Below are 24,059 nucleotides of genomic sequence, written 5' to 3'. Positions count from 1 at the left end.
TCAAATCAAAACTCAGTAAAAAAAACCTCCATTCCTGTCAGCTTGGGACCTGAACTCATGAAATCAAGTCTTCTTAAAGGCTCCATAAAAGAGGAAGAATAACCAGGAATAATATGTGTCAGTGCTGTGTGGCTGTGCATGAGAATCACAACCTCAGGGTAGAGAAATGGGTTGATCCTAAAAAGTAAGATTACTCCTAAATGTTGATTTCCTGCATTGGATGTGTAATAGATCCAGCAACAGAAAAATGTTGCATTCTCATCTTTCTTTCCCTGGGATGGGTCAGACTCATGATACCACCATGGGGAACTTAGTAGAGGGAAAGCTAAGCCTGGCCCCAGGCCTCCAAGCAAGCATGTCTTACCCAGGGAAGCTGCCTTTTGTCACCAGCATGGATCCATGGAGCCAGTTTCATATGGCAAGGTGCTTTGTACACCTGAAGGAGGATGCAATCCTGGCTGTGCTCCCTAACAGTCTTCCCATCCCACCCCAACAAGGAGCTGGGTTTTGCGGAGACAATGAGGTGGTATCGCTGCAGCAGGTGGACACAGCCACTGGAGCCCAGAGCCTGGGATGGCTTAGGGTACTTCTCCCCTTCTCTGGCAGAGGACAGTCACCAGCAGAAAGAACGTTTCCAAAGGTGGCTTTGGCTGTTCTTGGTTGCTCAAATGCCTTTGGAGACTGCTGTAGCTAGGCATAGGTTGGAGCTCCAAAGCGTCAGAGAGCACGAAGTTGGCTTAAAATTGTCCTTTCTGCTGCCCTTCACACTCAGTGCCAAGGGAAGGTCAGCTACCCTTGTGTGTGTCATTGATACCCAAATATTATTTTAGCCAGGAAAATCCCGGAGGAAATGAATCAGTAAAGCTATGGTGGTGGACTTTGCTTTTGACCATATCAGCTAGACATGTGTGGCCTCATCTTTCTTGGATTTTTGTTTTTTATTTTTTCAGCTCACAGTTGTATTTAACTTAAAATATAAATGCTGCTCCTTTTCCTATGTAGTTCATGGGCAATTGGAGCAAAATTCAGTTAAATAGAAATGTAAGAGATTTGGTAGATTTTTTTTAAATTCCACAGAAGTAAAACACATGATGAATAAAAGAAGAGAATAGGAAAAAAAAAACCCCAAAACCAGCATGAACATGTATTTGCTGAGATATTTGTCCAAAAGGCTCATTTATTCAGTCTGTTAAGGTGCTTATTTAACCTTCATGTACGTCCTTAGAATGAAAGTTATCGTCAGGGTTACGTAGCAGTGGCAATGCATAGCAGCATTATCTAAACTATTTGGCACTTTGTAGGCCTCAGCTGCTTATCTCCCTCTGCCTAACGTTTCTCAAGCTCCTATGAGAATGTGAGCAAGATCTGCCATGCTGTTCCACTGAAACCAAAAAGCAAGAGAAATCAAGTCTTCTCCACTTCTTCCTTCCTCTTCCCAACTGAAGGGCTGAGGTCTGGCAGAGGTACGTAAGAGGAAGGGTGAGACGTGACCTTTGCCTCCTTGTTTCTTCCCAAGACAGCCCTTCAAACTGGCAGCACCTGTGATTTGCACGGGAGCCCCTTTCCCTTCAGTCCTCCTGCGGGTATAATTCACCATAACTGCATGTGTCAGAATGATGTCAGCTCCCAGCTGCATTTCACATGGACGTAGGAGAGTGAGGAATATCCCATCTAGGGAGCAAGCTTTATCTCCTGCTTAGGCAAAACCAATTTATTTTAAAAATATTTTTTTAAATTTGAGCTTCTATTTGAATTAAAAAATAGGGCTTTTAAAATAGAAACAGGGGCAGCAGCTGGGCTACAGTTTGGGGGGGGTCTGCCCAAGTCCTCACAGGCAGACCTCCTATTACTAAAAATCACATCATACGGTCTTTTATACCATTGTTCATCAAATTCTAGCTGTTGGCACCGTAACCTGTTGCCGAATTTAGAATCTATTAGCAGCACAGGAAAGAAATCCTCAAGCAGGATGTAGCTTCTACACAGTTTTAAAGGACAGCAAAGGACTGACCCAGTTGGCTAAAATATTAAATCAATCTTTGAAAGTCTGTAGGCCACTGATTACCTGAACTATCTGAGGACCACCAGGATTCCTGCTGCTAGAAGAAAAGGTTAGCAACAGGAGTCTGTGACTTCCTGCAAGCTCTGGAAGCCTCTAACAAGCCTGGCTGGCTATTCACCATCAAAAGGTGGTTTGGGCTTTGTTACCAGCTGAATCCCTATCAGGGAGGGTTGAGCGCTCTTTCCGCCTTGCACCTACCAAGGAGAGCCCCAGGTAGCACAGATGGAGCAGTGTCTGCAGCAGTGTGCACAGCGGGGCCTAGGCACTGTGCTGAGAGCAGCATGTATGGGCTCTGCGATGGTGCTGACATGCTGCAGGATGGGGAAGCCAGCACTGCCAGGAGCAGCTATCCCTGACACCTCAGAGGCCTCAGCCAGAGCTCCCACGGGAGGGCATGGTTCTCCAGGACTGGCTGCAGGGATGACAAGGGATCTCAGATAGGCTGGGTCAGGGAAATGGGCTCCCTGCCCACAGGTTGCCAAACAAGGGAGCCGCAGAAGAAGCCCCACAGATTGCGCAGTGAAAGACGTAAGGAGAGAGATCACCTGGATCTTCTCCATCCCCCCGTGGAGACAAAGCCCTAAACTCACCTGGTTTCTTGGGCCAAGCATTCATGATAGTACTAGTGTAATGGAGCTGCAGGGACCCCTATGTTCATGTGAACATTTATAGTCTTCTAATTTTTCAAGCCCCACTTCTATCCTGGCTATTGATGGGCTTTTCATTGCTTTTGGGAGAGCCTATCATTGTGGTTGATTTTCAAGGACCATCTTCTCCAAGCTTAAGAATGGTCTATCCCCATATACTCAAGCAACGGTGGCAGGATATCTGCATTGATCAACAGGGAGCTCCTGATAAAACACTAGAAAAGAAGCGAAAAGAAGCAAAAAGAAGGTGGACAGGTGACTCAGGGGGGACACCGTCCAAGAGTGCACAGATGGATTTAGGAGGGACATGGAAGCTAACAAAAAGAGCTTCTACAGGTGCATCAGCAGCAAAAGGAAGATTAGAGAAAGTGTAGGTCCACCGCTAAAATGGAGCAGGGTCTTCTGTGGCAAAGGACATAGAAAAGGCCGAGGTACTCAATGCCGCCTTCATCTCGGTCTTTACTGGTAAGATCAGCCTTCAGTAATCCCAGGCCCCTGACACCAGCAGGAAAGACTAGAGTAAGGAAGACATACCCTTGGAGGAGTGGGATCAGGTTAGGGAATATTAAAAAAAAAATGGACATCCTGGTGGGACGCACCCATGAGTGGTGAAGGAACTGGCTGATGTCACTGCAAGACCATTCTCAATAATCTCTGCAAGATCATGGTAATCGGGAGAGGTTCCTGAGGACTGGACTGGAAGAAAACAAATGTTACTCCCATCTTCAAGGAGGAGAATCCAGGGAACTACAGGCTGGTCATCCTCACACCAGTTCCTTGAAAGCTGTTCAAGCAAACCCTCCTGGAAACTATTTTCAAACATATAAAAGACAAAAAGGTGATAAGAAATACAGAAATAGCATGGATTTATGAAGGAGAAATCAGCCTGGCTAATCCAATAGCCTTTTATAGTGAGACAACTAACCTAGTGAATGAGAGGAGAGCACTAAACGTTGTTTGTCTAAACTTTCAACAATGTCTCCTGTAACATCTTTATTGACAAACTGATGAAGTAAGGTCTACAGTGAAGTGGACTGAAAACTGGCTGAATTTCCAGACTCAAAGAGTCATGGTGAGCAATATGAAGTCAGGTGGAGGTCAGCCATTAGTGGTTGTTGCCCAACTGGGGCTAATACAGTGCAATATCTTCACTAATGACCTGACTGTGCTCCATATAGTCATGCAGATCTCTCTCCATTCCCTGACCAGGTGCAAGCACTAGGTGATGTGATGGTACAGGAAGGGCTACAGCTATCTTACGGTCCTCAGTAAAAACGGTATCAAAGTTGCCTTCAGGATTGCTGTAGAAACCTTTTTGGATTTGTAAATATCCTAAGGAAAACATGCTTTCTAACCAAACAGCAGTTTTCCTAAGGTCTTACTATGTCCTTAATGAAAGTGTGCTCCTTTATGTGCCCAGCAACTTTGCATTTCCTCAGCAAATCACAGAATCACAGAACATCTGAGATTGGACGGGACCTCTAGACATCATCTGGTCCACCCCCACTCCTCAAGTAGGGCTACCCACAGCCGGTTGCCCAGGACCATGTCCAGTTGGCTTTTAAAGACTTCTACGGATGGAGACTCCACCATCTCTCTGGGCAGCTGTGCCAGTGCTTGGTCACTCTCACGGGGGAAGAATGTTTCCTGAACTTCAGAGAGAACCTCCAGTGCTTCAGTTCATGCCCATTGCCTCTGGCCCTGGCACTGGGCTCCACTGAAAAAAGCCTGGCTCGATCCTCATCACACCCTCTGTTCAGGTATTTGGATGCCTGAAGATGTTGGTGAGATCAAGGTCATTGTTAAGATCCACCTGAACATTCCCTTATCCAGGTTGCAAGTCCAAAGCCGCAACCTTTACTCACAGGAGAGATGCTCTAGACCTTTAATCATCTTCAGGGTCCCTTGCTGGGCTCTCTCCAGTATGTCCATGTCTCTCATGTACTGGGGAGCCTGGAACTGGACTCAGTATTCCAAGTGTGGCCTTATCAGTGCTGAGAATCCTCCTCTCCATAAACCACACACAACACTCCGCAGGTTAGGGCCCAAATCCAATTTTAATGGAAAAGAATAAGCATGTAACAGTCAAACACAGGCTAAGCAATTCAAAGAGCAGAGTCAGAGAAGGAGAGCACAAAGCTATTAGGCCATTTGAGCAACCTCCTACTTCTTTGGTCACAAGCACATCTGTGATGAATCTTTTCTTTTACTACAGCCATGCTGTCTTTTTCCTATCAGTTACTCTTTAATCTCCTGTTTCAGGATCAGCCACCATTTTAAACACAGAGGTTGTGCTTTGGCCTTTGCTACACCAATATAGACCTCGAGGATCCCCTCCGAGGTCAGGGAACATTGTGCTGAAAATCTCTCCTTTTGCTCAGCCTGGGAAGGAGACTATAGATCTGTTTACTTCTACTCTTCTGTCTGTGTCTTCAGGGCCCCACTAGTTCAGGGAGTTCTGCCAGGTTTCTTCCAGCTCTTTGCTGCACTGTTGAAGGTTGGTTACTTCTGGCTGAACTTGTTTGATACCGTCTCCTTTTTGCCATGTGCGATGTGTCTTTCATGTTAGTGGCACCATTCCAGTGTCAAGTAACCTTCTAGTAGTTTCTGTTTCTGGTCTTGTAAATATTTGCAGGAAGAGCGGCTATTTCAGGCTTAATTAATCACTTTGAAATTCATTGTCTGTTACTGCCGTCACACGCAGGCCCTCCCACTGGTGCACTATAACATGAATACATTAGGGGCTGTTTGCAGTCACCTGCAAACAGTGTAAAGTGTTTTTATAGTGGAAGCACATGCCTTTTGACTAGCATTGAAATGATGCTGGATTTGACACACTGAGTGCCTTATATGCTAGAAACCTGACCCAAATAATACAGGCTTCCTTCAGAAGTTTCTGTCTTGTTTTATTATGGTGTATCATGTTATACTGCAGATTACAAACTTTCCATATGAACCCTTTAAATGCCAGTGCCTTCTTTAAATTAAAAAATATGAATGCATGAGACATCTTTGTTGCTTGATATTTTTTTAAATCATCTAGTTGATCATATTCATTCCATTCCCTTCAGAAGAGAAAACCTGTACTTTGTCATTAAAAAATAAATGCCATGACCATTCTACCAAACTGTATGGAAAAACTCTACTATAATATGATCTAAAATAATGATTTTCCCATACATTGTTTTAAAATTGAATAGAATGACTAGTTGCTTCCTTGCTACAGAGCTCTGTAAAATGGCTTAATTTTATTTTTTTTCCATGTAATTCCATTAAACTCTATAGTTTTGGAAAATATTTTCTATCTAAAGATAAAAAGATGTATTTGTATGACGCCATTGTTCCACTTGCTACAGGTAAGTCATAGTTCTCCTTCCAAATGGCCACAGAAAGGGATAATGGCTAATGTTGGAAATATTTAACATTGCTGCCATAGGAGTGTCGACCTTTGGAGGCTTGAACTCCTGGACACACTCCCTCCATCAATCCACTGACCCTGTCCTCTGGTACCACATCTTCACACACTCATGTTCTTGCTGCAGATGTGCTCAGGGTGCTAAGCCCAAAACATGAGCTCAGAAAAACATCAGCCTGCCCATGCAGACTGGACCAGAGCTTTCACTTACAGTGGGAGCATCAGTTAAGTGGCTCATTTAAAGGAAGCTACAACTAAAGTAGTTCCTAAAATGGCAGGAATTGACTTGTGTGTATATGGAGAAATCATTTTGCTGATTAGAAGATCAGGACTGAACTTTAGTCTCGTGACAGTTCCTGGCTTAACACAGAAAAGGAATGCCCCTTGTGTAACCCATGGATTTTGTGATGGGTACAATTGAGTTACCTACTGTTAAAAAGTTCAACATTGTACAAGCTAGACATGGCCACCCAGATAAAATTAATTTCTGTGAGACCTTATTTGGTTGTTGGACTAGTGTAAAGGCCATAAGGACCCAGTCCTGTTTGATACTGACAGTCCTGACCTAGGCTTTGCAATGCTCATCAGCAGAGACACAGAGTTGAGGGCATAAAGGTCCATCAATACCTGATTTGATTCAAATTAGTCCCCTCCATAAAAGCTTTTCTACTTTAAGGCTAAGTGTCCAACATTTTGTATGATGAACCTGAAAGAAATTAAATATGTTTCATATTTTAGACAGATGTTAGATAACATGCTAATTAAAGTATATGAGTAGTCTGAGATCACTCTTAGTGAGGTTGTTTACATTTTAAAATATGAGCAAGGGTTCAGTCACACTCCCAGCTGGCATTCTCATATGAAGTCATGTTGCTATATTGTCATCACATCCTGTTGTGTCAGGATATTAATCTGTCCCACTGTCTATTTAGTCATCCCGTGTGGCAGGTTTAAGTCTACACTGCACACTCAGGTCAGCCTTGAACACTGCTATATATCGTATTTCACGGTGATACACTGAGTGTTGTCATCAGAATCTCATGAGCACCAAGTTTGTTTTAATTTTGTTTTCTTTTGCAGACCTGAAAGGAAGTGTGACCAGCCAATGTGCGAAGAGCATGAAGATGAAAGAATTAATATCTATTGTTTGAACTGTGAAATGCCCACCTGCTCCTTGTGCAAAGTCTTTGGTGCCCACAAAGACTGTCAAGTTGCTCCTCTCACAAATGTTTACCAGCAACAGAAGGTAAATATCTTTTTGTATGTCATAGTCAACTGATAGGATCATGAAAGGGCTTCCTGTGAGTTTCCAAAGGGGCCTGGGTGTGCCTTTGCCATTCCTGTGTGTGAGTGAAAGGCTCACACAAACGGTAGGATCTGTTTAGAAACACAGGAAAATAAATATATGAGAGATCACACAGAAATATATTAATGTCCCAATTTTTGTTAGTATAGTGAGTAAACATTTTAGACGGCAATTTGATGTGAACCGGAGGATCTCTCTTTCAAGGTTCCTAATGTCTTTTTTCAGTGCTCTTAGATGAGAAAAACAAGTGGGATTTACAACACATGAACTGGAAAGAGAACAGACCATTACAAACCAAATAGTTATCTATTAGGCACTTTTGCCTTTAAGCATCCGATTTTTAAGAAAGTTAAGTGAAAAACCTCCTTCTGCAAGTGAATGCAGGAATATTCAATAGTTGGCAGCACAGGATGTACCTAACATCCTCTGCCCTTGCTGTCACCAGTAGAAGACTTGTTTATTTTTAATACAGTATTAATTTAAAACCTGACTCACTGGGTTATCCTCCTGAGATAAACAGCTCATTTTTCTGGAGGGTCCCAGTGGGGCAAGCAATCAAACAGGCCAAGTTTGCAATCCCAGCCTCCAACTTTGTCACACAGATGCTTGTGTGTGGAAACTACAAATGAGAAGTCGCTTTAGGAAAGTAGTTACAAACATCCTTTTCAATCAAAAAAAGGAGGGAGAAGGGGGAGAAGTTTCTTGGACTGAATCCATGCACCCAGTCACTCCCTTTGCATGGAGATTTGCAAGGAGTGGTTTCCTTCCCAGAGTGCCTGTGGAAAGGGGCTGTCATGCCCAAGACTGGAGGTGTAACCTGGAGGCGTAACCTGGAGGCTGCAGGATGCGTGCTTCAAAGGATCGTTTACAAAGCTGTGGAGGCCATGGTTGCCTCTGTCACAGCAGACTGCCAAGAGCCCCTTACCCTCCCCAGCACCCTCAACAAGTTGCCTAAGGACCAGCTTCTCTGACTCTCCTCTTCTAAGGATACCTCACAGTCATCCCCATCCCCACATTCAGGCCATTTGTTTCTTACACTGGTTTCCCTCATGCCAGGGGATCAGCAGCCTCCACTTTCGCCTCCTCCTTTGCTCCCTTCCCCTCTCACCACAGCCCCAGCCCTGCTGCCTTCATGCCGGGGGCTCTGTAGCGCCCTGATCCTTCCAGGTCAATGGGCTACCTCTTCTCCTCTCCAGTGCCAAGAGCTGCAGCCCTCAGGGAACAGCACAGTGGCATGGCTAGGCCCAGACACTAAAAAGAACCAGTCCATCAAGAGACAAAGTCTTTTCTCTCAACAAATCCAAATGGAATATTCTGGGGCTGTTGAAAGAGTGCTTCAGACAAAAGCATCTAGAAGAGCTACCTAGATCAAAGTGCTTCCTCCTTTCAAAACCACAGTTTCTTCTCCATAAAAAGTTTCAAAATGTCCATGTTTTCATAGTTTTTTGGGAGAAGAAACTAGTCGAAATACTAGTGGGTAACTCGTGAGCAGGTAAAGCTAATATTCTGGTATGGCCCATTCATCTTTTTCTCCTTGCAGTTAGATGTGCCGCCTTGAAGTGGGACAGTATCTAACACACTCCTGCTTGCTCTCCCCTTACTTCCTAGTCTGAGCTGAGTGATGGCATTGCAGTCCTTGTGGGGAGCAATGACAGAATGCAAGGGATAGTCACGCAGCTGGAGGAGACCTGCAAGACGGTTGAGGTAAGTACCACCTCTTTAAATGCAGTTATTTCAATAAGTCACATCTTTTAAACTGCTGGTAACAATCATTCTTTAACAGACCTCACTTCACCCAAATGCATTCCCACAGCCTTTCAGTAAACCATTACCTAAGGCTTTGTACAGTATCAGCTGTACTGCCTCAACCAAAGGATACATCCTGCTGGGCACCCTGCCTCTGACATTGGCCATGTGACCAAGGACAAAGAGTAAGAATAATCCATATCAGCACATCTTGCTCAGCATTCTTAGTGGCATAAGATATCACTGAAGTTAAAAGCAGATCCAACAAAATTCCATCAACTCCCAGCTCATTTATCATCAAAGATCAGGTTCTAGAGCTGTAAAAGTCTAAAGCCTGACTGGTCCTGTGAACAGAGCCTTAGTCTAAGCCACAGAATAGCCACCTGTGTAGCATGGCACCCAAGTATGTCAGTGAGCTCCGTATTTGGTTGATCCGCCTTCTGCACAGAAGTACTTTTTAATACACTTACGTTGCCCTTTCAGGAGTCTTGTTTTGTTGCTTGTGGGAGAGAAGACTTTGAGTATTTACTGGATTTTCTCGTAACGGTCTTACTCTGACAGAGCTGGAATTAGTTTTGTGTCATTCAGTAGCAGAAGTGGCTTTCATTTCCTCCGAGAGGTTTGTACCAGCAAAGCAATATGAATATCAGCTCTGACCCACGTGAGCATCACAGAGCAACAGGCTGAAAGAAGCTCATATGGATTGATTTTGTGATAAGAGTTTGATGAAGCATCTAGTGAAGGAGTTGCATCCCTCTCAGCCCAATTAGAATTATATTGACTCTTTAGAGCTGGAGCAGAAAAGAGAAATGGCAGAGAAAAATAAGTTAATCCTAGATGTATAGATTCTAATTGGTAAGAAAAATTGATTCCACAATCTATGTACACAATTGACCAAGGCTCCTATTTCCTTAGAGCAAGGAAGAACAGAAAATGTCCAAGTTTGGTTTAAACAACATAAAACCATTAGCCCAAGTAAATGACAGTGGATGTTAGCAGCAGTCAGAACTTTGTAGTCAGGAAGGATGAAGTCGCAAAGATGGAAATGGCTGCTATCAGGACTTTGCAGACAGAAACAAGCTTTTCAAGTAGGTTAACTGCAGAAATTTGAGTGGTACAAAAGCAAAAGCTTATGTACATTTAAGTTGAACTAGCTGAACCAGAAACAAAACTTCAAATATCTAGTCTGAAGTATGGAGAAAACTCTATGCTAAAAATGCCTTAATAAATACATCAGTTTCTGAAACTAGCTTCCTCAGAGCCATCCACTCAGTTTAAAGTCTAACCTTTAAACTCAAATCCCAAAGAAAGTGCAGCCATTTTACCTTCAGATGTTTAACAGGCTTTTCACCTTTAAAGTCAAAGATTGCAGAAAATAGATCTTAGAGCTTACCTTGGCACTTCCTTGTTACATTTCAAGCAAATCACACTTCCTACCACACAAGAGCTTTGTCTGAATTGACATCAGTTTGTCCTTGAAGATGAAAAGCTACAGCTGGAGCTAAGAAATGTGCACACATGGAAATAATACTTATAATCCAGCATTGTCTCTTCTCTCTTCTTAACACTTTGCAGAGAACAGTAAATATCTTCTTTAGCAGAAAATACATGATCGCTTTCCTTTTAGCTGGAGTAAGCAGTAGCCTACAATTCCATATTTAGTTATTGCTTCTATCCAACCCTAAAAAACACGTATTACACTGAAAATAAGAAAGGAATATAAAATGTAAAATAATGGCAAACAATAATAAATAATTAAGTACTGTTTAGCCCTATAAACAATATAAGTCAAATAATGAAGGAAAAATTACTATGTTTCAGCAAATGCTAATAGTGGAGGCCAGTCAATACAAATATTTCAGAATAAGCAGTGCGACTCATGCTCAGTGGCAAGGACTCCTTTATTTTTGCTGTAGCCATGCTTCAAGAAACAAAAAGGCTGAGAACATTTCAGAATGGAAAGTCATATATTTTTTAACCTTTTTCATTACACAGAATCTGATTAGGGTAGTTCCCAAGGCAGAGACTTCATATGGGAACATTGTATACAGAAAGAGAGTATTTCAGAAATATTTCAGCATTTGCAGTTAGGAACTTGTTTTGCCCTCTTACTCTTGAGGTTCACAGCTCTGTAACAACTGCTGGCAGGAAACAATGTATATTAGAGCTGAGAGTTAAGGAAGGATCTCTCAGGACACCCTGCTATCACTCTCTTCTTCTCCTTCTATCTCTTGTCTTGTGTCAAATGGAAAAGATAGCACATACCTGTCTTGAAATTAAAGTTGTTTTACAAGGCATCTGAATATATTTCAGAGGAGGTCATTGTAGACTAAACTGAAGAGCAATCTGTAGCAAGCAGAAGTGCAGGAAACACTGGGAGAAAACTAGGAGAGGGGTGAAAGAAGAGAGGAAGATTATTGGAGGTCTGAAGAACAGAATGACACCCAGGAACTGTGACTCACTTAGTTTGAAAGCTTCCTTATCCCCACCCCTTAATTCACTAATCAGGAATTTCTGGAAAGTGGCAAGGACCTTCAGAAGGTCAGGACAAGCCTGATGCCCTGCAGGGAGTTTTAAATTACAAGTGCCTGTTTAGCCTAGTCTTCCTCAATAGAAAGCAGAGGTAGATACTTGGGTCAATGCGACAAGATCTGTATTCGCTTCCCACCCCTCAATGCAGACTACAATTTTTGGCCACACGTCCAGCTTCGAAAGGCTTTCTTCTTTGAATGATGCAGAGCAGACTGTGACCACACGTAGGAAACAGCTCGGGCTGAAAGTCAAGAGAAAAAGTGGGATTCTCTCTGGCCAAGTGCTATGAATAATCAGTCTTATCACTTCCAAAAGTACTGTTGGACTGTTAATAATCCTGTGCTGCCAGGATCTCAGCATTATGCCTCAAGGGAAGAAGAAGATTCAGCCTCAGTTCCTGGGAAAGATTTTTAAATAATCACCATCAACCACAACCAGATATAACCACAATAAGGTTATGCCCCAGGGCACACAGATGACTCAAGTACTTCTGTTTGGTAGACCTCAGACATTATAGATAACCTGTCTCCTACTTCCTCCCATATATCCTCCCTTGCAAGTGCAGTGTGTTCTTGTTAGAGAGCACTCAGTGAAGCAGTCATCAAACCCATCCTCCTTACTCAGTGAAATATGCTATGTTGTCTGACTGGAAGGACAATAAAAGTGTCTCAAAAAATGATGTGAAAATCAGTGCCTGAAGGTGGGGTTGGAAACTGATTCCTCCTTCTTGTCTTTGTGCTTCTGTCACACACCGTTTTCTTTGTGGTACTGCTTCCTCATTCAGTGCACAGTAAATGGGGTATAATGGACATCTATTGTCAAAATAGAGTCTAAGTGGGTGTATGCGAAAATCAAGCCCAGCCAGGATAGCTCTAGGTTCTCTGGTAGAAAAATAAAACTCTCAAGAACTGATATGAGACAATCGCTCCTCTAAAAAACATTCCGTCCATGCAAATGAACCCAGCTGCTAATACAGTGGAGGTTTTTACTTTTTCTGCAGACTTTGGTGTGTCACTGCAGATATCATAAATACCTTTTACAGTTTTCTAGCAGACTGGCAAGTTATACAATAACCTGTTTGGGGGCTTTCAGTGGCTTGAAACTCAGAGTTTGAGAACAGTTTTAAAACTTTTGTTCCAATAGCTTGAGCTTTGAAAATTATAAAAGTCTCTGGGGTCATTCAGAATCCTTTGCACTGCTCATAAAGAGGAATTTCTTTGATGAAAAGGCTTCCAAGTAAATGTAAAAATAGAAACTCTTTTAAGAATATAACATGTTTAACATAAACCAAATGATTCACAGGAATGCTGCAGACGACAGAAAGAGCAGCTGTGTGAAAAATTTGATTATCTCTATTCTGTACTGGAAGAAAGAAAAAATGAGATGACACAAATAATCACTAGAACCCAAGAGGAGAAACTGGAACACGTCCGCTCCCTGATGAAGAAGTATGCGGATCATTTGGAAGCTGTGTCAAAGCTGGTCGAATCAGGAATCCAGTTCATGGAAGAACCAGAAATGGCTGTGTTTTTGCAGGTATAAAGTCTGTAAATGCAGATAGAAGAAGAATGATGGGTTTATTGAAGTACTATTTAAGCATTTCTCGATTTTAGGCACATACAGAGTTTGGTCGTCTTTAAGTGAACATTTACACAAACTCATTTTTTAAACACTTGCACCAGCACAGACAAATGACTAGTCTTGTGAATAGTATCCAAACCAAGAATGTGAGTATTTGATATTCTCACCAAAATATACTATCCTGGGTATGAATTTCTCATCTCCAGAGAAGAAATAGGAATTTTAACATTTTCTAACATATCTATATTGTCCCACTGTTGTAATATATGCGTAGTTGAGCTTCTGTAATTATAGGTTTTGTTTGCATATTGACAGAGTGATTAACTTTCCACGAATTAAATATTTATGTTCTAAGTCACATTTTTATGACTTTACTTACTTTTTTGCCTACAATTTCTCTATATTAAAGGCTGAAAGGGTGTTTTCTGAAAAAAAAAATATATATATATATATAAAAAAAATCACTGTTTTCATCAAAGAATTGCCTTTGATTGAGTACAATATTCTTTCCAGACAAAGAAGCTCCAGAACTATGCCCTTATGGATAGTCAAATATAGCTACTGTGACTGAAGATGGTAATGCAACAATTGCTTTTCACCACAAACCCACACAAAAAAAGAGCAAAAATATTTCCATTTCATTTTTGTAGAAATTGTATGTACTTCCCATCATATTTGTATTTTAATTAAAAAGTCTTCAACGAACTTAAAGATTTACTCACCTGTATACTAATTACCATGTAAATCTGATCTCATTCATAGATCTCTCATGGTTGTCATTTATGAGATCCATAGTAGCACATTTAGAAGCAGCCACTGTAAGAATAATATTTCAATGCATAAAATCTCTGAAAAAAAAATGAACCATTTAAGAAGTCAGTTATTTCCTTTTTGTTTTCACAGAATGCCAAAACACTGCTACAAAAGTAAGTACCTAAACTTGAGGCTCTTGATCATTATGATGAATTGCAAATTGCAAATTTATCTGCAAATCTAAATGCCAATAACTAATTTCTGTGTTTTAGAATTACTGAAGCATCCAAAGGATTTCAAATGGAGAAAATAGAGGATGGTTATGAAAACATGAACCAATTCACAGTGAACCTCAGTAGAGAAGAAAAGATAATACGAGAAATTGATTTTGACAGAGGTATGTCATTTATTTCACATGCACTGCTTTCTTAAATTGTAGCTCTGTGTGATTTACATTATGATACTGGTAGCAAAACTTGAATCAGGAATTTCTATCCACCCCAAAGTGTAACTAGACCATTTTGTATCAATTATAATCAAAAGCAAAAATCCATCACAGTTGAAAAAAATCTCATAACATCTTGACACCATGAATCTTACCTTTTATATGTCTTCAACACTTTCCTAAGCCTGAGATCTTTACTGACTCCTCGTGTGAAGGGACCACAAAATTATACTTTTATTGTATGGCCTGTCTGCTCTAAAAAGGCATTAAAGAAGTTGAATGCTTATTACTAAAAGAAGTACTTATGAAAGATACTTTTTTTTAACTCTTTTTTGATAATAATTGAGAAACGTAACAGAAAGATGAAATTCAAGATCACAAGAGTTATAAAGGGAAGCAAAAATTGTCATGATCTTTCATGCATTTAACGTCTTGTCATGTCATTTGTTATGACGTCATGACTAAACATGCTTAATACATATATAATAGCGCAAAGCTGTAATTTGACATTTACCAAAGTAGCCTGAAATCTAGGCTCACCTGTGCTTTACCTTACAGCATAACCCACAAGAAGTTAATGGAGACAAATGTTTCAAATAAGGAGATCTCTCCTATTAAAAGACAGCCGTAACAGTTGTCTTGATATCTCTAATTTTCTTGCTAGCACTGGATTCTGCTGGTACATTTACATTTACATTTACTTTTACCAGCCAATTAAGTCTCACGCAGATGCCGCCCACCACTTACTCCTCTGCCAAGACTTATACTAACTTGAGAGTGCATGGTTGCTCCCTGCAAGGGACCCTGCACGCCTGCCGTGCAGGTCTTTGTATGTAGGTTGGAATCTGTTGACTAGCTATACTTGGCACTGGGATCCATGTAGCGGGACAGCAGCTGTGCACCAGTCAGCAGCAGAGAAGCAGGTGTCATCTCGCAGGGCCATGAACCTCCAGGGATTTGTCCTGGGAGGGACAATCCCTAGTCACAGCCTCATGCCCAGTTCGTCCCTGTGATCAGCCACAGCTGCCACATCCCTGCCATGCACAGGCATCTGCCAAGATTGTGACCTTATGCTCTGGACAGACACACACCCCCACCATGCGATAGGGAATGTGATACCCATCTCCTGGAGACAAGCCATTAGCTAGGGCTTTGGCAATCAGGAGTTCAGTCCTGTATTTGAGACATGTACTGCAGCCAATGAGGTCCCCTGCAGCCAGGGGATGTGTAAGCTGAGATTCAGCACTCTGCTTACAGAAGTGTATTTGCCTGCAGAAACATTTCTGCATTATGAGGGCGTTACTTAATTCACAGATCTACATTCCTTCTAAGTATTCAGGCAGAACTATAACCTGTGCAAAATGTGCAAGCAAATTGGAGCTTGCATTAATGCATCCGTCTAAGTTTATTTCTCTGAAGTGCTAAAATGGCTCTGAACAACATCAGGTGTTTATGAGAATGAGTAGTGTGATTATGCAAAAGAAAGTGCATTTTTAGAGGGCTCCCTCTGGAAACGAGCCAAGGCATGAATGCTGACAACAGGATGTGTCAGGTGATGCAGAAGTGATGGTTTGACCAAGTTTGACAGTCTGATTTTAGGAAGGTTGGTATCCCAAACTTCCACTCAGGTATTGCAAAGCACTGATGTGGTAAAACAAACATGCACCTACAATTGCAAGAGGGACTTTTTTCCTGGTTGATTGTGCCAACCAGGTATCCTCTCCACAAAAAGTGCAGGGCTGTGCTGCACACACAGCCTGATATGAGGATAACTGCATTTACTGGACTTTTTGTCCTCCTTCCCACAGAAAGGGTCAGCTCTAGATTTTAACAAGCTCTAGATTTTAACAAGTGTTCAGTGTCCTCCCTGCTGCAAAGTGCCTAATGGCAGATGCATGGCAGTGCCCAGTCCAGGCTGGTGTGATCAGGCTCCTCAGCAGTATCCTCTCCCTAGCCTGCATCCCTTGCCAGGCAGAAGATTATCAGTACATTTGCCATGCAATTGTAAATGGCTTTTTAATTACATAAAGATTGTAGTCATCTTCATGTGTTGCTCATCCCTGTCCTTTTACACGTGTCCTGTCAGAGGAGGAGGAAGAAGAGGAAGAGGAGGAGACGGTGGATGGTGAAGATTTGGATGAAGTCCACACAGAGTCATCAGGAGAGGAGGAGGTGCAGGAAGAAGTGGAGGAGGAAGGGGCTGAGACAGCACCACAGCCACCTCAGCAGGACCCTGAACCACAGAGCACAGCAGGAGAGCCCCCAGCTGAACCCGCTGCAATGCCACTGCCTGCCACCCCAGCCAGTCAGGTAAGTGCCCTGGTGCCCTGCTGCCCTCACAGCTATGCTGAGTGCGCCCTGGCAGAGCAAGAAAACACTCCCCGGTGCCTTGTAGGCACCATATGTCAAGAGCACCGCTAAGGAGTCAATGCGCTGGAGAGCAGAATTGTTTGTTGCCCTTGTACACATACACAACTGCACCCTTTCCTCTCAACCTGTGTATAGATAGCTTAATAGGCAAAAAATTACACTGCTAGATAAGCTGAGATGTATATAGGATACATAAGATATAAATAGAAGAGATTCAGTTTGGGAATCAGGTGCATTACAATGAGTGTTCTGCTTGCTGTGGTTTAACTCAGACTAACTATTACAAATGAAATGGTTGTTAAAATATTTTTACCAAGAGAATTTGGCATTCCCTCTGGATTTAGTGAGCTTTTCTGCACCAATTTTTACGTCATACTTCCTATCTGTTTTCTGTGAGTGGCATTTGCCACCTTCTGCTTTTGTTATGCTAGGGATTTCATCTAGGAGGATATAGGAATATCACAGACCAAACAGGAGAGGAAATGGCCTCTTACAATCTAGCAGCAAAGAGATTCAGGGTGTGAATAATTTAGGCCAGCACTTTTTCTTAAGGAAGGTGATTAGAATGAGACCATGATTGCCGCATATTCTAAAAGACCTACATAAAAAAATATTATTTCATGTGCTACTTTAGCTGGCCTTACATACAATTAGCAAATTCTCCTCTTATGCAATTTACCCAGTGAAGCTGCTAAGCAGGTAAAGGCTGCTGTGAAGATATTTGAGTAGCCCAGTGTGAAAACAAAAGAGCACGTAAAGAATCTTTGTAGCAAGCTCCCCACATAAAACAAGGGAAAATAAATACTATAGATTCGTTCTTGCTTGGATTTAAAAATATACATCAGTTAACACCAGCTGTGTGAAGATGCTCTTAAATCAGGCTTTATTGATTTTTGTATTTTGAGGATTTGCACTGACTTAACTAAGCTTATGTAGCCTAACTGACGTAGGGCTTTATGCAAACAAGAACTAGACATAAGCAATTCTTCCCACTAACATGAAGTCCCTCAATTCTAAGGCTAAAATGGAAAGTTTTACAGCATGCTGCTGTAGCAACTGTAAAATGTCATTAGGAGATGGTCAGATATGGAGTCAGACATGGCATGTGGGTGTTGCGGTGTGTGGGATACCTGTATTTCAGCTTTTGCCTTCTGATGCAAGAAAGGCAAAGCAGAAATGCTGTGGTGATAGCACGAACCATGTGGGCGAGCCCTGAGAACTTGATGCAGGTAGAGAGGTGCACTTCGACTGGCTGCTCCTCTTCCTGGCAGAGAACCTGTGCTTGGCTTACAGCACTGATAGCAAGGCTGGTGGGCAAATATTTCTCTCCAGTGTCTTTGTATTATCCTTATTCTGACTGCTCATATCAACAGGCTTGTTGGCAAATGTGTTGTTTTTAACCCACAACCTGACAAGCCATTTGAAGGTACCTACACCTGTCTACAGCTGGTACCGGTTCATGAGGCTCTTAGGCAGAATTTATTTTATTTTTAAGATTGAATTGGATGTTTATCTGAATTAAGGAACCGCTTGCTCACCCCTTTCTCAGTCAGCATCCCCTTCCCAGCTAATTCTACCCTCCAACTCTATTATTTGGGTAACTTATTTTCTTTCCCTTATCTGTGTTATTCAAATGATAGTTGCTTTTGCTTTGCATTTTGATTGTAATTCTTTCAGACCATATATTAGGACAAATCTATTCATTGCAGTGATATATAACAAACATGGCATGCAGAGCGATGTGGCTGTGGCAGGAAGGTAATGTGGTGCACTCTGCTTGTTCTTCTCTTTATCTGTCCTGATTAAGGATGTGGTTGTGACACCAAGTGGTTCTCAACAGACCCCAGAGTCTGACACTCAAGTGCCGGCCACAGCAGAAGCCACCGACCCCTTGTTTTACCCTAGCTGGTATAAAGCTCAGTCACGGCAACCAAGCAGTCCAAGCTCAACCCCAGTGAGCGGGCTGGGGACAGTAGGGCCTCCTGTTTCTCTGGAGACAAGTGCAAAGAAGGCAGAAGCCCCGGCAGCAACAGCCATCAAGGAGAGTGCACCAGGGAGTGGTAAGGAAAGTAATGCCACTACAGCAACGTCCAAGGTCAGTGCTACCGAAGTCACCTCAGAGGGCTGTGACGCGCAGCAAGGCGGGAACGGCATCTGCTAAGGAAAATGTGACTTAATTTTCCTCTGCATGCTAAAGAATAATAATTTCAGAAATACGAAAACAGCACAAATTGTCGTTTCAGCAAATCCCCTGGATTTACAGACGGTTTCAGTATGTGACAGGCTGACTTTTGAGCTTCAGAGTAGCATGCCAATGGCTGCTTGTGCTTAACTGCTAGTGCACCTCGCTTGTGCAAGCTGTTATCCAAGTTGCTCATGCACAAGCTCGTGAGCTGTTGGAGATGCTGGCAATGTCTCTGTGCATCAGATGCATGCATTAGTAGCAGAAAAATCCTGTGCATGAGATTACTCCCTTCACCTGTGAAAGCCTGTGTACATCATGTGCCATCCTACCACTGCTGGCTGAGCAGCTATGGCTTGGCTTTGCCTTGCGCAGCTCTGTGGCTGCACTCGGAGCGTACGGCTTTCCCACGTGAGCACAAAGCTATGCAAATACCCAGAGCCTTCTTGTGTGTTTGATTGCCTCTCAGTAAGCAGTGTGATTTCCTAGGTTCAGATCTGTTGCAGAAGGTTTCCTCCAAGGATTCTTGGGACTTGATTAAAGGAGAGTATGAAGATAATATATTCCAGTTCTGTGTTAGACTACCAGCAGCATTATGGGATAACAGAGACTGATGTGTTAAGTACAGGAGGAGGTTTTCCTTAAAAGTACAATGTTAGAGTTGGTATAACCTGAATTTGAATGTTCTTTCTTTTGCGTATGTATACAAACTCCACATGGGTCAAAGATCCAAAGAACAGAACTGGGAGAGCTGTGTGTGGAGGATTTGCACAATACACCAGCTCCTGCTTTAGTGCCTGGCTACCAGCCCATGGGCAGCACTCTCTAAATCACGCCATCCTGATTTACAGGCTTAAGCCGTATATTTTAACAAAGCAATTACCTGTATGTGTGTGATGAGATTATGTGTGTGTGTGTGAAAAAGCACAAGTGGGTAGTAGGTATTTAATGCTATTTTCTTTAAAGTTGGAGTTGACCATTTAGCATACATAAAAAGTCTTACCATGATAAACCATCACACGGAGAGCAAAAAGTTAGCAGGATTTCCTACAGCTATGATAAAAGGGCACTTACCTTTTAGCAGTGACACTTGAATTTGATGATGGAATGATTCTCACGAACTCCAATCTTAACAAAAGCAACATTTGACCCCCAAATTTCAGTAACTATTTTTCAAGTCAGGGTTTGATTTGAGAAAATTTGAGTGGAATAAAAGAAGTAAAATTAAATTATCAAACCTCCTATGACCTTGTCTTAAGTATATTCCCAATGAGCTGGCAAAAGCAGATAAATTCACAGTGGAATCTATTGCTGCTGTTCCTTCCTATCAGTTCTACAGACAGCCAGACCTCACCATAGGCATGTAAAATCTGTAGAGGGTTAGTTTCCTGGGAGCTTGCCTAACTGTGGTCTGCTTCCTTGGGTCCTAATTTACCAACAGCAAGCAAAGGAGCAAAACCAATGTTTGATGTGGGTAATTGTCTGAAAAAAAGTGACAGTCTGGTACCCAGCTCTCTTCATTGTCAGGTAACAGGAGTAAAAACAGGGACATGGGAAAGATGTCATTTCCCATTGGCATGTGAGTTTTGGGGTGCTGGTTTTCAGAATTTTCCCAGATCATGAGTGACACTGACATTTTAGGAGGAGGAGGATGTTGAAAAGAGTAGCTCATGGTTCTGGGCATGCAGGGAGAAAGGAGCAAGGAATGCAGCTGAGGATGGGATTGCCCCTGGACTGGAGACAGAGGAAAGGATAGGAAAACTCAGGAAGCAGAAAGGTGCAAATTGTGCTGAAGAACAGAAAAAGCAGAGTGACCAAGTTAGGAAGGGTGATGCCAGGAGATGATGCCACAGTCAGATCTTCAGATCTGAGCTGAAATATGTCTACGTCACGAGCAAAATGGCTGCTGTCCTGTGGCAGTGATAATTTCTAAGTATGTGAACTTCAACTGTGTTTTTTTCCTGCATGTGATTTTACACAACTCACTCTGAAACGCCATATTTGTGTAATTTTTTTTAAACCCTGGCTGATTAAACCCTGGTTCTTCACACCACTGTTTTTACTCCCTTCCTCCAATTAAAGGATGTCATGGAAAAGTGCTGTGTAAACAGAGCTTTTTCACTAAATGCAGTGATAATGACTAGTTTGTGTCATGACAACACTGGTGAAGCACTTTTCTTATTTTCTGACAGGAGTTAGCATTCTGCATATCACTTTTGGCATTTCTTATCATACTACATCATCTTTGGAATCTGATTCAATACATGATTTGTACTTTCATGGGTAGGAAATATTTCCTTTTACCATTAACTAACAGTTCAAGTAGTGTCTGTGGTGATGTTCCTACATGGTTTTAAAGGACTTTTTCCCTTTATTCCCATCCAAAAACATCATGCTAGTTCACAATACAAGCTGCCTAAAACATTTTTTCCTCCCGCCTTGGAAATGCCACCCTTCATCTTACTCCTGCATGGTTAAATATTGCATCCCTAGTTCAAAGTGGAAAGAGATATTTACATCCTCAGATATATGGGCTTATATTTCAGTTGCTGTTCAGATGACCAGCAGGATAGAGAACCTGTGGGTTGACAGGAGATGTGAAGAGCCCCAAGCTTGTTCAGTCCAACAAATAGAGGAGGAAGATCTGGAAGGTTGTCATCAGAGGAGTAAACATCAGGAAGCAAAATCTACTGAATAATCCTGCAGCTGTGATTCCCACCATGAGCAAATCAGTGATGCTCCCAAGTGAGGATGTCTCAAGCCCTGCTCCATGAGGTCCCCATGGAGAGAATGGAGAGAGTCCCTTCACAGTGCAGCCCATACATCACACCCCACACGCTGGGGACTCCTCTTCAGGTCCTTTTCCCACCAAAGGCATCCAAAGGTGTCCCTCCCACATTCCCAATGAGCATAGAGTACCAAACATGACCTTCAAATGCACTCATATGCAGCTGGGGGAGAACCCAACCCTTTAAGCACCCAAGGCTGTGTGTGTGTTTTTAACTATCCGTGCTTAAAAAACGAGGGTTTTGTGGGCAAAGGCTTTTTTTTTCCTTTGGTCTCACTACTTAAGAGCTGAAATACCTGTAAGATCAAGGACTAAGAACTTCACTACCCAGTGAAGTTGTCCCAGATGTAAATACTGTAAACTAAACCTTAAATATTCCATAACATTTCTTCTGGAGTAGCTTCTTTTTGGTAGACTCTGTCCATGATTTAGTTCTTCCAGCTCCAAATTCATACCCCTGTTAGGTAAGACATATGCATATATTCAATTTCCAAAGTGATATGGCTGATCTGCAGAGAATTCTGTGTTACTACTTGGGCATTTAATCTTATCTACTGAAGACTAAAGACCTCTGACACAAATCAATAGTAGTTACCTTTGGGTATGTGCGCTAACAACAGAAGAATTCCATTTTGGTCTATTCTTCAACATAAAAATGCTGGGTTTTCCCTGCTTGCTTCTGTACTGCGCTCTAAGCATTGTACATGATAGAGTGTATCTATGAAAAATGTTAAATTATTATTCAGCTTTTATGTGCAAAAATTCCAGCACTATGACTGAAGTATATCTCTCCATAATAAAAGGGGGAGAGAGAAGAAGCTATCACCTATGTTTTGGCCACATAAGTTATGCAAAATGATGCACTGTCTGGTGGTAATTTGAATTTGAAAAGCGTCAGACACTGTGAATCTCAATTAAATTTATGGATCATAGTGTATTTTCATTTATTTGTGTTTGGTTTTGAAAATTCATTGTATTATTACAAGAGGACATAAAGCCTATTTGTACTCCTGGAAAATCAGGCATGCGAATAGCATTATGCTCTTTTTTTTTTCCTTCTCTTCCTTTTTAAATTCAAAATACCTTTCGAAATTAAAAATAGACAAATGCAGAAAGCTCTCATTTCTACCATTTGAGACCTCTTTCTGCGTGGTCTCTAGTGACAGCTTTATGATTTATTTAATCATGAAGTAGAAAGGAGGTGAGGAGGAAAGGCATTTTGGACTCTATTTGCATAAAAATGATTTTCTTCTCCAAGTGTAGTGAGGTGGCTGTTTAGACAGTTTATGCATCTTTGTCTTTCATGTGAGATACCAGGTCACTGCCCTTTTCTCTTTTTCTGTGATAAGCCCCTGAAAGCCACATAATAAAATTACTTGAAATAACTGTAATAATAATTTATAGTAATAATGTAAATCTGCATGATTCTTATCATAAAAGCAGCATATATGTTATTTTCAGGCTATTTTAATAGAATGCACTGATAAGGATTTCCTTGCTTTTTAGCAGCAAAAAGAGGTTAGTTCCACCTACTAATTCCCAAAATTTACTTTATTTAGGGGCTGCTGCACTCTAAGAACTTATATTGATGCATCAATAAATTTCCTCCAGGGTGCAGGAGGATGTATCAGCAGGGATACGGCAACTGGGGGTACAGCCCACAGGTGTACAGATTGCTTGGTCTAAGAAGGGATGAGAGGAGATGATTCAGCATGAACAAAATAGGTAACTCACACTGGAGAGCCACATCCCGCTTGAGGAAGTGCCTAAGACAACAGTATAATTACCACAGGCTGCTTCTGCATCTGGTGGAGGATGAGAAGCATCTCCAGTAAGAGAGACATTTCACCAACCGCTTCTGGTTCACACTTGGCACCTCTTCACATCTGCCTGCTGAGTGTAAGGTGACACTGCTCAGCATCTCAAGTTGGGGAGGTCTTTTGAAGTGAACCTGACCCTCTGCAGATGACAACCAGGAGCCAATGATTAAAACACTGGGAGTGGGAATACCAACAGTGAACTGCCCTGCCACCATGGGGAGTAATGTATTTGTGGAGGGTGACATAGATGTTAACAAGCAGCCTTTTCCGGTGCATGGGAGAAATAGATCTTGGAGTCCAAACCAAAAACTTAAGAGAGCTTAGAGACAGTCTGTGTGATGGGTTACAGGAGGTGAAGCAAATCTTCACCAAGACTTACATTGTCTTCTTTTGTTCGGTCTCAGAAAAGAGG

The 24,059-nt window shown here is 42.0% G+C and overlaps 1 protein-coding gene across 1 annotated transcript in view; it reads left to right on the top strand.

The window, feature by feature from the left end:
- Positions 1 to 24,059, top strand: part of TRIM55 (tripartite motif containing 55) — a 57,484-nt gene that overhangs the window by 21,395 nt on the left and 12,030 nt on the right. The window contains exons 5-11 of the mRNA XM_030507649.1: positions 7,205 to 7,370; positions 9,039 to 9,134; positions 13,011 to 13,244; positions 14,193 to 14,215; positions 14,315 to 14,439; positions 16,574 to 16,797; positions 18,665 to 18,952. Coding sequence (XP_030363509.1) covers positions 7,205 to 7,370; positions 9,039 to 9,134; positions 13,011 to 13,244; positions 14,193 to 14,215; positions 14,315 to 14,439; positions 16,574 to 16,797; positions 18,665 to 18,952 — 1,156 coding nt within the window. The remainder of the gene's footprint in view (positions 1 to 7,204; positions 7,371 to 9,038; positions 9,135 to 13,010; positions 13,245 to 14,192; positions 14,216 to 14,314; positions 14,440 to 16,573; positions 16,798 to 18,664; positions 18,953 to 24,059) is intronic.

This window comes from Strigops habroptila, chromosome 1, assembly GCF_004027225.2.
Source record: "Strigops habroptila isolate Jane chromosome 1, bStrHab1.2.pri, whole genome shotgun sequence".
In the NCBI taxonomy this organism is placed as follows: Eukaryota; Metazoa; Chordata; class Aves; order Psittaciformes; family Psittacidae; genus Strigops; species Strigops habroptila.
Note: the sequence above shows the minus strand (reverse complement) of the source record. Positions and strands in the feature narration are given on the sequence as shown.